The sequence below is a fragment of the Rattus norvegicus genome, chromosome 8 (assembly GCF_036323735.1).
Source record: "Rattus norvegicus strain BN/NHsdMcwi chromosome 8, GRCr8, whole genome shotgun sequence".
Classification (NCBI taxonomy): Eukaryota; Metazoa; Chordata; class Mammalia; order Rodentia; family Muridae; genus Rattus; species Rattus norvegicus.
In genome coordinates this window covers 67313821-67330701 of record NC_086026.1, presented here as the reverse complement: position 1 = coordinate 67330701, position 16881 = coordinate 67313821, and the positions used below count along the sequence as shown (strand labels likewise).

General features: G+C 47.9%; 1 protein-coding gene across 1 annotated transcript; it reads right to left on the bottom strand.

Annotated features, from left to right (window-relative positions):
* Positions 1-505: 505 nt before the first annotated feature.
* Cyp11a1 (cytochrome P450, family 11, subfamily a, polypeptide 1) lies at positions 506-12037 on the bottom strand. The gene is made up of 9 exons (NM_017286.3): positions 11750-12037; positions 10491-10646; positions 8458-8657; positions 7355-7558; positions 5836-5993; positions 2272-2438; positions 1922-2000; positions 1259-1456; positions 506-835 (listed from the first exon to the last, which is right to left on the bottom strand). Exons 1-9 carry the CDS (start codon positions 12010-12012, stop codon positions 680-682), a joined length of 1581 nt encoding a protein of 526 aa, NP_058982.1. The 5' UTR covers positions 12013-12037; the 3' UTR covers positions 506-679.
* Between the last annotated feature and the right edge of the window lie 4844 nt (positions 12038-16881).

Genomic DNA, 16881 nt, shown 5'->3' with positions numbered 1-16881 from the left:
TCATATAAACCAAATTCTTATCAAGACACTATCCTGCACCCTTAAAATACAGTCCCTGGAGCATGCCCACTGGGAGGGAGGCGGGGCAGCCTCTTGGCTTTCTGTCTTCAGGATCCATTTCCTCACATCGTCCTCTTTGCCGCATGATTCTTCACCACAGGCTTCCGAGGAGCCTTAGGAGGAAGTCCTTACAACTCCACACGGGGCTCCTACTACAGTCAGGCAAGCAGAACCCCATACCAGCCTCACCTCCCGTGCAGTTGCACCCATAAGGACAGAGATTACCCACATTTCTCAGGTCACCCCGTCCTCACAGCAGAGCTCCCTGGGTCTTAGAGTAGATTCTGCTAGTTCCTGAACTGCTGAGGACGGGGGTTCACCATTGGGCTGAATAACTGTTTCTCATCTCCCCACGTGCCCCTCATCCCACTGTTGACCAGGGACCAGGGTGCATCTCCCTGAGGATAATGAATGTCTTAGGAGTCTGACAGATAAAAACACTTCCCAGCATTTATGTGTTTATTAACCTCCTGAGTAAGTAGAAAGGGAGACAGGATGAAAGAGAGGAGGGCCCAGCTAACGTGGACAGGTAATCACAGAGTGCTGTTTCTGGAGATATAGAGACACCACCCTCAAATGCCCCAGTGAGACATCTCCCCGTGTGACTGCAGCCTGCAATTCATACAGTGTCGCCTTTTCTGGGCATAGTTGAGCCCAGGTCCTGCTTGAGAGGCTGGAAGTTGAAGAAGATAGGCTTCTCAGGCATCAGGATGAGGTTGAACTTGGTCCCCACATCACGGATACTTTGAACTTCAATTCTGAAGTTTTCCAGCACCTGAAGAAGAAGGAGGCAAGAAGGAGGATTTGTGTCTCCTGGGGTCACACACACATGACATCTGTAGGCACAGGGTCAATCTTTTGAGTATGATCTAAAGAACATACCACAAACTATCCAACCTCTCACTGTGTCTAAATGGGCCCTCCAGGCTCTGTTTCAGGGTTTAGCTTTGACCTTAACTACTCTGCAGCAACCTCTCTACCTCACCTCCTGAGTAGGGAGGGGCAGATAGATACTCAGGAGATGACAATGGGTAGTTAAGTGGGTTAGCCCAAAGGAAGACACAGCGAAGAATTGTGGGAGACTACTGAGCCCTGGCCCTGCACACTCCCTGGATTCTGACAGAGTGGGGTTAGTGACTTCATTGGTGTCAGTGAAATCCCGGGGACTGACGTGTCCCAGAGCCAGAGCCCTACTCACGTTGATGAGGAAGATGGTCATTTCCAGTTCTGCAATCCGCCGGCCCAGACACTGCCGAACACCCCAGCCAAAGCCCAAGTACCGGAAGTGCGTGGTGTTTTGGCTTTTTTCCAACCAACGAGTTGGGTCAAACTTGTTTGGATTGGGAAAGAAGCTGGATTCTCGACCCATGGCATAGCTAGCCACCTGCACCAAAGTCTAGGACAAAGGGGGACAAGTCTTAAGCAGTTCCAGTCCCCTACACAAGCCTGAGTACAGCCCTAGGCTCAGCTTCCTCAGGTCCCTGATTTCAAACCTGTCTGCCCAGCTGCCCAATACAGGACAGAGCCTGGCCTTCTGCCTGCTGTGTAGCTCGAATAAGGGCTCTGTGAGCCCTGATGAAGGCTGAAGGCACAACATTAGGAATAACACATGGTTTTCTCCACTCTTACCTCACCCTCAACCCAGAAAGACCAATCAAGTTAGCCTCCTACCCCTGGACTCCAGTATCTATTACCCATCATGCCCGCCACCACTACCTTTCACACAAACGGCCATATTCCACCAATGGCCCAGCATCAGGAAGAAAGGTTTAGATAGAAGCTCCCATCACCACCATCTGCCTGGAACTGAAGCCTCCTCCCCCTTCTCCTCCATCTGACTGGCAGAGCTCCTCAGTCCTACCTTGGCTGGAATCTTGTAATTACGAAGCACCAGGTCATTCACAATATACCTCTGCAAGGTCACAGAGATGGGGTGGAGTCTGCAGAAAGAGGACCCTCAGAAACAGATGGCCCCAGATCCTGGAGTCAGGCTCTATCCTCCACCCTGACTCCCACACCAGTCTGGAATTTCATCCCCCCACTATAGCAACTCAGAGGGAGCTAAGGCAGAGTTCTGGTTCCAGATCCATCTTCCCAGCCCTACTTGTCACTTCCAAACTTCTCACTCCATGATTCTAATCTCCATTAGCCCATTCTTGAAGTCCTTCTCCAGGGGTTGGGTATGGGGAGTCATGGGTGTACTGGACTTGCCTCAGTGTCTCCTTGATGCTGGCTTTGAGGAGTGGGACCAACTGGACCATCTTGGCCATGTCTCCCTGGGCCTGGCGCCGGGCAGCTAGAACTTCAGCCCGCAGCATCTCCTGTACCTTCAAGTTGTGTGCCATTTCATAAAGGTTCCATTGCAGAGTCATGGAGGTCTGGCAGGAACACGGATTGTGAAAGCCAAGAAGGCCTGTCACTTCAAGTCACCTCAGTATGACCCACGTTACTCTCAACCCCCATATTCCAAGACTATTTGCAAAACCTTCGAAAGGCCACTGCTCAGAAGGCTTTTCTTGGTGTGCAAGAAGGTAGCTTGTGGTGTGGTCAAGAAGCAAAGTGCTTGCCAAACAAACAAAGGCCCTCAGCTCAATTCCCAACACCATATATGCTGAGCGTGTTGGTGCATTTGGGAGGCAGGAGGATTCAGAAGTTCAAGATCATCCTTCAAGGCTAGCCTGGGGTACCTGATTATACTGCCTCAAAAAACAGCTACTCCTGGGAAGGGATATTCAGAGAAGCATTTATCTCTGCCTTTACCCTGCATCATGTCACCAGCCCTCATTCATCTCCCAACAAAGGAAGCATGCTCTCCAGATCTTCCAGAGGCTGCAGAGTCTTCCAGAAACCACACACACACACACACACACACATCTGTAAGGCTTGAACACCCAAGTCCATGTCACTGGGCATAGTGGCACACGCCTTTAATCCCAGCACTTAGGAGGCAGAGGCTGGTGGATCTCCAAGTTCAAGGCCAGCCTGGTCTACAAAGAGAGTTCCAGGATAGCCTACCTAGCTCACCTCTAGCAGCCTAAACTTCAGCGTTCTCCCCAGCAGCAGACCTGAAAGGAAGATTCAACCATCCTGAAAGCAGACCACGGATCTGTTCTCCATCTTTGCTACAGTTGGTGCAAGAGACGCGCTGGGATTAATGAAGTAGTGTCAACATGAGCCAAAGGTTGCAGCCATCCACCAGAGGCACCAGTGACCCTCCTCAAGCCCCACAGTGACTCAACCAAGGTAGCAGAGGAAGTCTACATAAGGCCCCAGCCTGGAACATCCTTTGTCCCAGGATGGGGAACAGGGATTGCAGACATGTTAATCAAGGATCATATTTCTGTCCAAAAAGCTTAAACACCTCTTTCTTCCCAGCAGAGACAAAAAAAAAGGGGAGTGGGGAGAAAGTGGGGGGAAAAGGCAAATTACTTCTTGGCTTAAAAGTCCTGGCTCCTCGGAGTCTCCGAAAGACATCCAGAGGCCCTTTGGACACCTGCCTACTGCCACCCTAGATGCCCACAGCACCTCTCCCACAACCTCTTCAACACATGCCCAGTGTCCTCGCTAGGCAGAGCTGCAGACCCTGGGGAACCTTCCCCCAAGGAAGTTCCTCCTCCTCCCATTCCTTTACCTACCCAGAAAGCAAATGTGGATCCTTGAAAACACAGATCACATGTGTGCTTGTCTCAGAGCCTCCAAGTATTTACAGAGTTGACTCCTAGAGATAGCTGTTAATCGACATAGCCCATTCTACTCTATTAGCTGTGTGCCTCGGCCAGGTTATTTAACCTCTCTGTTTCCTCTAAAAAGAAAAGATGATACCTCACAGTGTCACAGGGCCTTTGTGTCTGTTTTTGCTAAAAGCACAGACTCTCCTCAATTGCCCAATGGGCAACAAAACATAAGATAAGAGGTCAGCATCTTGTAAGAAAAGCCGGCCAGAGAACCCACCCAGTACCCGGCCTCACTGTCTACATCCACATCGTCGGCTTTTACAACCTTCATCTCTGATTCAGATTCTTGCTCAACTCTGTTCAAAGACATCATCTCATCACTTGAAGGACATCTGTAAGAGCTGCTGCACGAGGTTGATTAGTTTGCCTATGCTATCTCTTTTCTGAGGCTGAAGACACCAAGATAAGAGGAACTTAGATGGTGTTGAGATTTCAAGAGCAGAATCTTGCAAGCAGATCACCTCATGATGGGGTTGCCCCACCCCAATTACCACAACTGGAATCAAAACAAACCGCCTCCCTGAGAGGAATCTCATGACCAACACTGAACAAGCACACCCAGAAGCAGTACTCTGCTTTAGAGACTACTAATGGACAGCTCTGTGAGCCTCTGCCATCTAGCACTGTGGCATGTGATAGACTCGGCAATACCTGCCTCCAGCCACATGTCTTCATCCTAACTCTTCTTTTTGGTTTGGTTTGGTTTAGTTTGGTTTTGGTTTTTAAGATGGGGTTTCTCTGTGCAGCCCTGGCTGTCCTGGAACTTGCTCTGTAAACCAGGCTGATCTCAAATTCACAAAGATCTGCCTAACTCTGCCTCCTGAGTGCTTGGATTAAAAGCATGTGTCCCATGGTCTGGCTATCCCAACTCTTAATATCTCATAATGTGTCTGCATTTGGATTTGACGTTTAGGGAGACTCTGGGGGATAAGGGGGCATTGGTGAGCTCTAGCCCAGTAACCATGCCTGAAGAAGAGAAAGGACAAAGTATAACCCACAGAGGGAAGCCCCCATGTAGACGTAAGATGACCACCTTCCAAGCTCAGAGTGAATCACTCCTGCGCATACCTCAATAATGGGTCTAGCTTCAAACTGTGAAAAAAATAAATGTTGGATCTACTAATCTGATATTGTAGCTTATACTCTCAAGACTACCAGACTCCTGCCTCTGGCCTGAAGACACTATCATTCCAGCACTTGGGAGCGCAAGGCAGGAAGGTTGGTGTGAGTTCAAGACCATCCTGAGCTATAGAGTGAATTCCAGGTCTACTTACACTACAAAGTGAGACCTGGTCCAAACAAACAAAAAATATACAAAGGGTCTGAAAATGTAGCTTAGTTGGTAAAATGTTTACCTAGCATGCATGAAGCCTTGGGTTTCACAGTCCTGGCACTGTGTAAAATCAAGCATGATGGGGGCAGGAGAGATGGTTCAGCAGGTAAGAGGACCTTGTATTCAATCCTTAGCACCAATACAGTGGCTCACAACTGTAAAGCCAGTTCCAAGGGACCTGACACCATATTCTGTTCTCCCGAGGTACCAGGCACTCACATGGTGCTCAAAAATATATGCAGGCAAAACTCTCATACACATGAGAAACAAATGAAAGCATACTTTAAAGAATAAAGCATGGTGGTAACACCTCTGCAAGTCCTAAATTCAGAGAGTGGAGGCAGAAGAATCAGGAGTTCAAGGCATCCCTGACTACATAGTGAGTTCAAAGCCACCCTGGGCTACCTAAGCTCCCCATCTCAAAAACAACCAAATTCTATGCAGGAACTGAACTGAAGTTATTCCCTTCTTTCTCACAGATAAATCAGTCTCAGATCCTGCCCTATGGGTGGTAAATGGTGTTAGGGTCATGGCAAGAGTTTGGCCTCACTCTTCTAGGAGATCACTGTTTAAGGCCCAGCACTAAGGGAGGGAAGTTTATCATAGTCGTGCCCAGCTTCTCACCTGGAACAGCTTCAGACAACACAGCTGGTGGGGAAGGGAGTACGTGGGCATCAAGGAGGCTCACACCAGGCCCACAGAACTCACCGTGTCCACCCCTCCTGCCAGCATCTCTGTGATGTTGGCCTGGATGTTCTTGAAGGGCAGCTTGTTGCCTCCCAGGAGGCTATAAAGGACACCAGGGTACTTGCTGAAGTCTCGCTTCTGCCTTAAGTCCCAGTAGAAGTTCTGGGTGTATTCATCAGCTGTGGAGCAGGAAGAAGAGCAAGGTGAGGCTCCCTGCTAGGCAGCCATTTTGTTAAGCCTCTTTTTGGTATGTCTAAATACCATGTGTGTACAATGTCCATGAAGGCCAGAGGAGGGTATTGATTTACCTGGGACTGGAGTTACAGACAGTTGTGAGCTACCCTGTAGATTAGGAATTGAACCAGGGTCCTCTGGAAGAGCAGCCAGTGCTCTTTTTTTTCTTTTTCTTTTCTTTTCTTTTTTTTTTTTTTTTGTTCTTTTTTTTTTTTTTTTTCCGGAGCTGGGGACCAAACCCAGGGCCTTGTGCTTCCTAGGCAAGCGCTCCACCACTGAGCTAAATCCCCAACCCTGCAGCCAGTGCTCTTAATAACTGACACAGTTCTCCAGCCCTTGTCATTTATTTCTTGATCATCCCCACTGTGTGGGGGAGATGGAGAGTTGCAAGAAACACACGACCTCAGCTGCTGTTCTTCAGGTTCTTGTTTCTTTCATCTTGTTTCAGTTCATCTTGTTTCTTTGAGCTAGGATCTCTCATTGGCCTGGAGCTCACCAAGTAGTTCAGGGTAGCTGGCCAATAAACCACACGTCTCAGCCTTCCCAGCCATGGGATTACAAGCAAGCGCCACTATGAGTTAATCTGAGTGCTGGGAACTGAACTCAGCTATCCACACTTGCAAAGCAAGTGCTTTACCAACTAGTAGAGATGGTTGCCCAAGGTCACATAGGTACAAATGGCTGAGGTGACATTAGATTCCACCACACCCAAGTCAGCTTTCTCCATCAACCTTCCCTCTAGACAACCCCTGACCCTCCCCTCAGACCTCCTGTCATACAGACAACTATGACTCAGATACTAGCCCTCAACTCAATACGTATTGAGCATCTTTTTAAAAAGGATTCATTTTTTTAGTGTATATATGTTGTGTGTGTGTGTGTGTGTGTGTGTGTGTGTGTGTGTGTGTTTCCGTGCATGCACCAATGTGTGTAAGTGTAGGTGCCTGTGGAGACCAAAAGAGTACATCAAACCCCCTGGAGCTGGAGTTACAGGCTGTGGTCATTCTCCTGATGTGAGGCCTAGAATTCAAAGCTGGGTCCTCTGTGAGAGCAGTAAGTGTCCTTAACTGCTGAGTCATCTCTCCGGCCCCTAGTCATTAGTACCATGAACATCCTCACTCCCTTTCTCCAGGAGAAAAAAAAGCAATCAACTCCAATAATCAGCCTCCAGCCCTGACACACATCCTTGCTCACCAGAGATTTTCCTCCATGGTAAACTAGTGGCCATTGGCTAATTGCAGAACAAAGAGGCGGCTGTTAGCCAGGTGGTAGCCCACCTCCTGAGTACAGCCAAAGGAATCCTCACCTTTACTGAAAATCACATCCCAGGCAGCTGCATGGTCCTTCCAGGTCTTAGTTCTAAAGAGTCGAAATAAGTCTGGAGGCATGTTGAGCATGGGAACACTGGTGTGGAACATCTGGTAGACGGCGTCGATGAACCGCTGGGACTCAGGGTCCACGATCTCCTCCAACATCCCCAGGCGCTCCCCAAATACAACACTGGTGATGGCTGCAGTGAGAGACTGAGGCTGAGGGCCCTCTTCCAGCCTAGCTCTCCGAGAGCCTCCCACCCATGTCTACCACACACAGGAGCTCTTGCCAGCAAAGAAACTGAGACCAGAGCCCCAAGAGATGGAAAGACTGCCCTTCTGGCTTCAATTCAGGCCTCTTAAAGGGATGTAGGGGTGGTCCTGAACAGGATCCTTTGATGGGAATCATGGACTCCACCTGAGCCAGAAGGAATTGTCCAGGAATTGTCCCTTTGTTATCGACAGCACTCACTACATCACACAGGGCCTGGGAGATTGTAGCAGTCTCCAAGTCACCTAAGACTCAATCTGGCTGGAACTAAAAGATTACAACCTTCAAGCCTTCTCACCACAGGAAAAAAAAGTTAACACCAATTTCATACCAAGCCCAGGATACTCCAGCTCTTCTGCAGGAATCACATGATTTCTACTAAGCCATAAGCATAACCTACCGTTCCCGGGTCTCTGTCACCTAACTGCCTTACCCAGTCTGGATAATTTCTAGGTGTCCTTCAACAATCAGATCAATCCAGCAGGCCCCCCCCTATTTCTTTTTTTTTTTTTTTGGTTCTTTTTTTCCGGAGCTGGGGACCAAACCTTGGGCCTTGCGCTTCCTAGGTAAGCGCTCTACCACTGAGCTAAGTCCCCAGCCCCTCCCCCCCTATTTCTTGCTCAACTTCAGAGATTTGTTTCTACAAGAGAGAGACTTGCAGCATGAAGGACCAGGCCAAGTTCTGGCTTTTGAGGAACGGCAGCATGGGGAACCTATGTTTTGGGGACTCCCGTAACATGAACACGATTAGAGCTACTTGACTACCCCCTGAGAGGCTCCCCCCACCCCCCACCCCCCATTCCTGTCAGCCACGTGCAAGATCCTTACACTCAAAGGCAAAGCGGAATAGGTCATCGCTGATGTCCCCTGAGAACTTTCCAGAGTTTTGCTGCTTGATGCGTCTGTGTAAGACTTTGATGAAGTCCTGAGCTACACCTTCCAGCAGGGGCACGAAGTTCTTGATGGAGTCAGGGGCCATCACCTCTTGGTTTAGGACAATTCTGTCTTTCCTCCAGGCATCTGAACTCCTAGAGAAACACAGGGCCCACCTCATGGTCACGGATGCCAGTCCTGGCTCAGATGGATTAGGCTCTCAAGCTCCAGAGCCTGAAGCCTCATTGTCTCTCCTCCCCCGAACCTTTGCTCTCCTCTCCTACCCAGTCCCTGCCCTGCCTGGCCTCGGACTCAGAGATCCGCCTGCCCCTGCCTCCCGAGTGCTGGGATTAGAAGGGTGTACCCCCACTGCAACCTGGCCGAGATGCTCTTTTTGTAATTTGGGGAGTTCGTTTAAAGATGTTGTGAGCTGTCAAGGTGGCTCATTGTTCTCATAAAGGAGTCAAATTCAGTTCCCAGCAACCCTATAGGGCGCCTCACAAGCACTTGTGACAACTGCAGAGGAACTGGCCCCTCTTCTAGCCTCCAGAGGCACCTGTATACACATGGCATATACTTATGCAGACACATACACATAAATAAAATGATATGAATAAAAACTTTTTAAAGAAAAGTTGAGAGTATGAAGGCAAAGAAGTTTGTAAACTCATGGTTTCAACCTACCCTGCTCTCCCCCCATACAATCCTCACCACATAGAAGTCCCCCAAGCCTGAGTCCCTTCCCCCTTTTTTGTGTACAGTTTTACTGAATCTCTCCTAAAAGACACTAAAAAGAGCGTGCAATTCTTTCCAGACATTTTAGCTCCCTGTCAGACTTTGAAGTACTTGCCTCCTCCACTCAGTTTACCATTTCAGACTTGTGACGGGCATACGCAACCTCCTCTCGCCCACCATCCTCCTTCGTCTCAACCATCTAGAAGGCTTCCTGAGTTCTTTTACTATAGCCAGGAAAAACGTTCTAGCCTATGACCCTGTTCCCTGAGAGGAAATACCTCGTGGCATGTCACTAAAGTTAGAAACACTTCGTGAATTGGGAGATAACATTCAAGCACTGTTCACACAGAGGCCTCGTTTCTGTCCCTTCCACAGTGGACAAAAGCTCCAGTTGCTCCAGGGTCTTGCCAACCCTTGATTTAGTCACATTTAAATGTTTCAGTGTGGTGGTATATGTCTTTAACCTTTAAAGGAGGCCAAGGCAGGCTGATGTCTGTTTGAGGCTAGCCTGGTCTACATAGCAACTTCTAGAAAATTCTAGACTATGTAGAAAGGCCCCGTCTTGGGCTGGTGAGGTAGCTCAGTGGTTAAGAGCACTGACTGCTCTTCCAGAGGTCCTGAGTTCAATTCCCAGCAACCACATGGTGGTTCACAACCATCTGTAAAGGGATCTGAGGCCCTCTTCTGGTGTGTCGGAAGAAAGTGACAGTGTACTCATAAATAAATAAATCTTAAAAAAAAAAAGACCCTGTCTCAAACATATGTGTGTGTGTGTCTGTATGTGTAAAACATTCTATATTATATATTTATATAAAAAAATTTTATATAATATATATTTATATATAAATTAATCAGTGAGCAATTTGGTAGAAAACAGCATCTACATCTCAATGGCAGACTTTGCTGTTTCTCACAGCTCCTTCAGGCTGTCAGGCCCTTATTTACTACTGTACTGCCAACACCTGGCACTAGGCCTGGTACCTACCTAGCAGGTGCTTGATAAAGTGGCACTTCATGGTTAAAGCAATTAGTGAGAACTTTGCAAAGTCTTCACTATTCATGAGGAACTTCAGCCTGGCATTCCCCTGGAAGTGGGCAGGATAGTTCCCTATCATCGACATTGTCACCATCATTTGCCTTATGGGACAGGAAGATGAGCAGAGCCACTCCCCGCTCCCCACCTCTATACCCCGCCCCTCTCCCTACCACTTCCCTCCAGCACCCTCCACACATGTGGCTCACTCAGAACTCACTTAAACAGTACCCCAATGGGCCTCTGGTAATACTGGTGATAGGCCACCCAGGGGGGCACAAGGTAGCGCTCCGGGTTAGGACCCTCGCAGGAGAAGAGTGTCGCTGCGTCCTTAGGGTCCAGGATGTAAACTGACTCCATGTTGCCCAGCTTCTCCCTGGAAAGACAAGAGCGGTTGATGTCGAACCTGAGGCAGTCACGAACATCCTGGGCAGCCAGACCTCCACACAACCGATACACAGTTTCCGGCTGGGACCTTCACTTTGCCGAGTCTCAGTTTCACCTATGAGATGGGAAATGGTTATGCCATGTGTTTCCTGGAGCTGCTGAAGAGCCAAACCCGACCCATGCACCTGTGACCTTTGCGACTTGTTCTGAGGGACGACAGGGCACTATCCTGAACCAGGAGACACACCCCAGGACCAGCACCACCCCCACCCCAAGCCTTCCATTCATAATCATGTCGAATTTCGTGCTGAATTTTCTTGTTCTGCTAGGCTTGGAGCCGTGGCGCACTCCCTTGTCGTCCTGCAGTGAATGCCCAGTATCTCCCGTATTCCAAGCCAGCCCGGCGCTTGTTGAATTGTAATTCTGAGTCGTCACATGCCCCAAAAGTCAGATGGCACCTTTCACCTCTATTAAAGTAAAACTTCAAGGCTGGGGAGATGGCTCAGTGATTAAGAGCACGCGTACTGTCCGTCCGTGCTCAGTTCCTAGCCATGAAGGGCCTAAAGCTGAGGCTGGTACAGAAGCGGGGTGGGGGGCTTGCTAGTAGTCAAGTGACCAATGCCTCATTTTCTCCCTGTGAAGATGGAGACAGCAAGCTTGACTCTTGGAGTGGCTGAAGGGTAGTAGGTGAACAGGGCATTGCTTGCTCACACCCCTTCATACCAATAGAAGGCTAAAGTCTTGCAGCCAGAAATGAAGGACTATCCCCTCAGCCCCAGCCCCAGCCCTTGCCCCAACCCCTGCCCCAGCCCCAGCTCTGCCCCAGCTCCTGCCCCAGCCCCAGCCCCAGCCCCAGCCCCTGCCCCAGCCCCAGCTCCTGCCCCAGCCCCTGCCCCAGCCCCAGCCCCAGCCCCAGCCCCTGCCCCAGCCCCAGCCCCAGCCCCAGCTCCTGCCCCAGCCCCTGCCCCAGCCCCAGCCCCAGCCCCAGCCCCAGCCCCAGCCTCAACCTTGAAGAAACAAAAGTAGAAGGTCGACAGGAATTGGGAGCCCCGTGCCTTCCCTGCGCCTGCCTCCACCTGCTGCCAGGCTTACCTGTAAATGGGGCCATACTTCTGGAAATTCTGCATGTGATGATAATGGATTCTGTGTGTGCCGTTCTCCCTCAGGAAGTGGTACAGGTTTATCCAACCATTGTCACCAGGGGAAGGGATCTCATTGAAGGATCGAGGACTGTTGGTAGAGGAGATACCAGCTCCATTTCCAGTGGCCAGCCCTGGACCCTGCCACACAGGGCTCAGGAAAGGTTGGCAGCTTTTGACCAGCACTGAGCGCAGGCAAAGACCTTTTGCCAGCATACTGTCCCCACGACTGCCACTTTCCTGCTGCACAAGTGTCTCTGCCCCAAACCTCCAGAGCCACACTTATAACCACTAACTAGCTCAAGGCTAAGAGAGGAGCTGATGGAGTGTTGACCTCCCCCCTCCTCCACCAGAGGGCTGGGCCCACACAGCCCCGCCCAAACGCAGAGAAAGAACTTTCTAGCTTTCTGTCTGAAAGGTCTGTGGTAAAGTTAGGCAAACACCGGCAGGCAACTCCAGGTCTCTGACCTCAATGTCTGCCTTATGGGTCCCTAAGACCACTGCCCTTCAGACAGGTTAAAAGGCAAGTTTTCCTTCTCTACGTTCATGGGAAGAAAATGAGGCTTAGATGTCCTGGCTAATGGCTAGGACCCCCTCCCTGCTTGGGTTCCAACCGGGTCCCCAGCCCTTTATAACTCTGCAGTGGTTGGGTTTGTTTTCATACCCTGCAGGTTTTGCATGAGCAAGGCCTTCTGCTGGCCCCTAGGTGCTGACAAATATCCTCTAAGATGAGAGATAGCCTGAGATCACAGGTCATGAGAAGCTGACTACCTGACCAGTTATAGGACAGCAGACATCTTTCTCATGTTCCTGGGACTTACAAATGGTTGATTATTAACTGATCTCATTCCTTAATTCTTGAAATTCTACTTTTTTCTCCTTGACAAACAAAACATACTCGATGTTCTTTGAAAATGTTCTGAGTAGCAAGTATTGTTTTATCTACCTATCTTTATCTATCTGTCTATTTAATTGCTTTAATGTTTTGCCTACATGTATGCATGAGGGTGTCAAATCTTGGACTTACAGACAGTTGTGAGTTGCCATGTGGGTATTGGGATTTGAACCTGGGTCCTCTGGAAGACCAGTCAGTGCTCTTAACCACTGAACCATCTCTCCAGCCCCAAGTACTACTACTATTATTTTTATTATGCTTTTAAGATCCCCTTGCCTTGGTGTCCTGAGCCCTGGGATTATATGCATTCACCACTGTGCCAGAATATGTTTTTTCTTCTTTTGCTTTCAAAACAGGATTTTACTATGTGGCTTAGCCTAGGCAACCCTCCTTTCTCTTCCTCTCAAACACTGAGATTACAGGTATATATGTTCTACTACATCCAGCTTGGCATGTTCTTTTTCAGTTACTTCTTACATATGTCAAAACTCACTGAGCTACATATACATATAGGATTTAATAGGGTCTCATGGTGTAGCCCTGGTTTGTCAGGAGCCATAACAGGACAAGCTAATAACTAGCAGGTGATCATCCTGAGATGGCCAGCCTCGGATTATTATATAATCTGCGACTGGTCCGCCCTTATTAAGCAAGGCTGTAAGGGATTCATTTTGGGAAAGATTCCTGCTATTAAAATGCTTTTCCTGTTGCTATTATTACACATATATAACAATCATTGAGTAATAGCACACCCCTTTGGAGCAGATATCTGTAGACCTATGAAGTTGTACTGTCTCATAGTGATGCTATACAGACAAATAGATGACTTCTTTAGTCTTAATGATGATCCTATAAGAATTCCTAAAATTATAACGTGATTATTAAGTTCTTTTATAGTGGGACTGCTATTAAGTCTCTTTCTGATAGTTAAAACTGCAGTGAGGGGGTTGGGGATTTAGCTCAGTGGTAGAGCGCTTGCCTAGGAAGCGCAAGGCCCTGGGTTCAGTCCCCAGCTCCGAATAAAAGAAAAAAAAACTGCAGTGAGAACTCTGCCAGTCTCCCAAGTATCACCAGTTAACTGCTCTTATATAGTGACCAGACTTTCTCTGGAGCACATTCCAAGAGGTTGTAAAACAATTAACTGAAAGGTCATAAAAAGAGAACAAAGGATTTGTTACAGGTGCAAGGACAGAGGATAAGATGTTGACTGGGTTTATCTATACAAAACTTCTCTAACAACTATGGTTTTAGACCTTTAGTGAACCTGTAGAGCTGACACTGGTAATGAAAGGTTAGCCAGATAATTACTCCTGATGGATATTCACGGAAACATTCTCAGTTGTAAACTTCTATTTCAATTTATGATTTTTCATATGAACTTGTGGTGAACTTTGTAACATGTGATTATGTATTCTGAAAGATGTTTAAGTGTGGAGGACAAAGAGAATACACACAGAAGGACAGAGAGAGAAGGACTGAGCTAGAGAGGGACTGAACGAAAGAGTCAGGTTTGAGCTAAGGAGAACTGAGCTAAGTAGAACTGAGCTAAAAGATCTGGGCTGAGAAGAAATGCAGAGAGGAGTAACTTAGAGACTATAGGTAACATAAGAGAGCAATGTGCAGAATGCAGAGGAAAAGAGGAAAAAATAAGAAGATGGAGAGAGCAGAAGGAGCAGGCAGGTTTTTCCTTACTATGGGACAGAACAGGTCATTTCTTAATAGCAAGGCAGGCTTAGTCTTATTAAAAGGAACAGGCCTTTTCTCTTACAAACTTAATTCACTTAGCATTAAAAGGATAGAAGTTATTTCTTTCTCTATGTAATAAAGATTGGAGCTCATCTTTCATCCAGAATGAGTGAGTTCTTTCTGCACTGATGCTTGGTCTTTTGCTCCATATGCATATGTAAGTATGGATGTGTGTGTAAGTATGTGATCATGAGAATGTATGCATGTGTGTGTGTAAGAATGTAATTGTGAGAATGCATGTAAGGTTGACCCAACTGATTTTTAGTGGAAATGTATAAATGTGCATTTATGAATCCATGTGTGAAATTATATATGTTTATGCATATTTGGCTGTGTAAAGCTTTTCCTTCTGTAAGCGCTATTCACTTCTCTTGGTTCAATAGAAGTTTATTGCTCCAAACTTCCCCCTGGCCTGACAAGCAAGAGGCATAGGGACAGAAGGGAAAAGGCTCCAGCAAGTAATCCTCTACATTATCTCCTGCTGTTTTAGAATGAGGTGCTAAATGCCAGAGACTGCAGTTTCTGGACTCAGAGGAACACAGAAGGCAGGACAGTTACAGTAGCAGAGCATAGTGACTTAGACATAGATAAGTAAATCAGCTACAGTAACATAGTAACTTAGACTTAGATAAGTAAACATTATTATACAGCAACCCTAAATATCTTATAAGACAAAGTCTTACCCTCCGCCGCCGACGCTCTTCCCCCTCCGCTGCCTCAAGAAGAACCAACAAGAGAAAGCAGACCTCCATCGGGGCTGGCCCCCACAGCACTGGTTAGCCTGGAACTTTCTATGTAGACCAGGCTGGCCTTGAACTCACAGAGATGCACCTTCCTCTACCTCCTGAGTGCTGGAAGTGAAGGTGTGCACCACCATGACTAGCTTTTGTTGGTTGGTTGGTTTTTTTGTGTTATCAAATGTTATTCCATGAGAAGGCTAATAAAAATTTGTAGTTTTTCTAACACATTATTTTTTCTTATGAAAAATGGGTTATCTTTAAAAAGAAAACCCCAGTTCATTGAATTAAACCTAAGCTAAGTTTTAATGCAGCCTTTGCCCTCCTTAGGTACTTCGAGAAGGAAAGTGGATTGTCACTGTGGGAGGAAGGCAGTCACCTTGACCCTGCCCCCAGCCCCAGTGCAGGAGGCATCAGGCATGGAGGTTCACAGATATCCTCAGCCATGAATTTGAAGTCAGCCTGGGCTGTATGAGAGTCTATCTCAAAAGATGGGAGGAATGGGAAAAGAGGGAGGGGGAGAAGAGAGGGAATGTGAATCAGAATGTGGGAGGAAGCTGGACTCCTATGGCCCTATGTTGTCACTAGCATATGCCAGGGAAGGGACAGAAATTTATTACATGGGGTCCTAGCAAGGATAACAGCCCATCATGCCTGAATGGCATTCTTGTTGATTTAGGTTGGCAGCCATTTGACTCAACTTCCTGGGCCAATTAATAGTCTTGGCTTTCATCAAAATAGCTGGGTATCCTGGACTGGGTTGTCTAGGTGTAAATTCCCATGCCTCTTCTCAAGTAGAAGTCACTGCCCTTCTTGTGAGCCAAATAAGAGAAGTCTGGGCTGGCAGAAAAACAGTAGAAGGAAACCAGAAGAAGCCAGATGGGAGGGAGGGGGGAGCAGGTGAGGGAGCTGGAGCTGAGTGAGGGGACAGAGAGCCAAGGCCCATGGAGGCAGGAAGAGACCACCTTCTTTCATATAAAGTTCCTTCCACTGATTCCACAGCAATGGTAAGTTGGGCTCAGGACAAGAGGGAAAGAGAATTCTTTCCTTGGCCACACAAAGGTAGTGACTCACTGGGGAATAATTTGCATCTGGGGCTCTGTCTTAACCTCTCTGGGTCTGGGACTCTAATAAAGAAAGAATAAATCACAATAAGTAGGACATAGGCCTGGACAAGGTTCATAGCGACCTGAACCTTGTCCTGTAGACTTCTTGTACCCTGGCTTCTTGTACCCTGGTCTCCAGACCCTTGGCCTGGATTCCTTTCAAAGCCCCTTAAATATTCTTTCTGTGAGTAGCAGATCAGTCATCTAACAGAAGTCAGGATGCTTGCAACCAGGAGCTCTGTCTTAACCTCTCTGGGTCAACGCCCAAGGGAAGATGACACCGAATGTCAGAAGAAGCACTCAGCTTTCTCGGCCTCACCCATGTCTGTGGAATAAACTGGATGCTCGCCATGTCCGAGGCGCTTTGCGTGGTTCTTCGTCCTCACAACTTCCTTACCGAATAGGTTCAGAAACTTTGCCTGAACTACAGAGGAGACTGAAGCTCAGCCAAGATGTCGGCTTGCCGAGAGTCACATGCCAACCAGCAACACAGAATGGATTCAAGTCCAGGTTGTTCCTGGCTGGGGACTTGGTTCTCAAGCCCCTTTCACTGTGCTGCCAAGAAGCAGACTGGGGATATGAGTAAGGGCAGTTAACATTA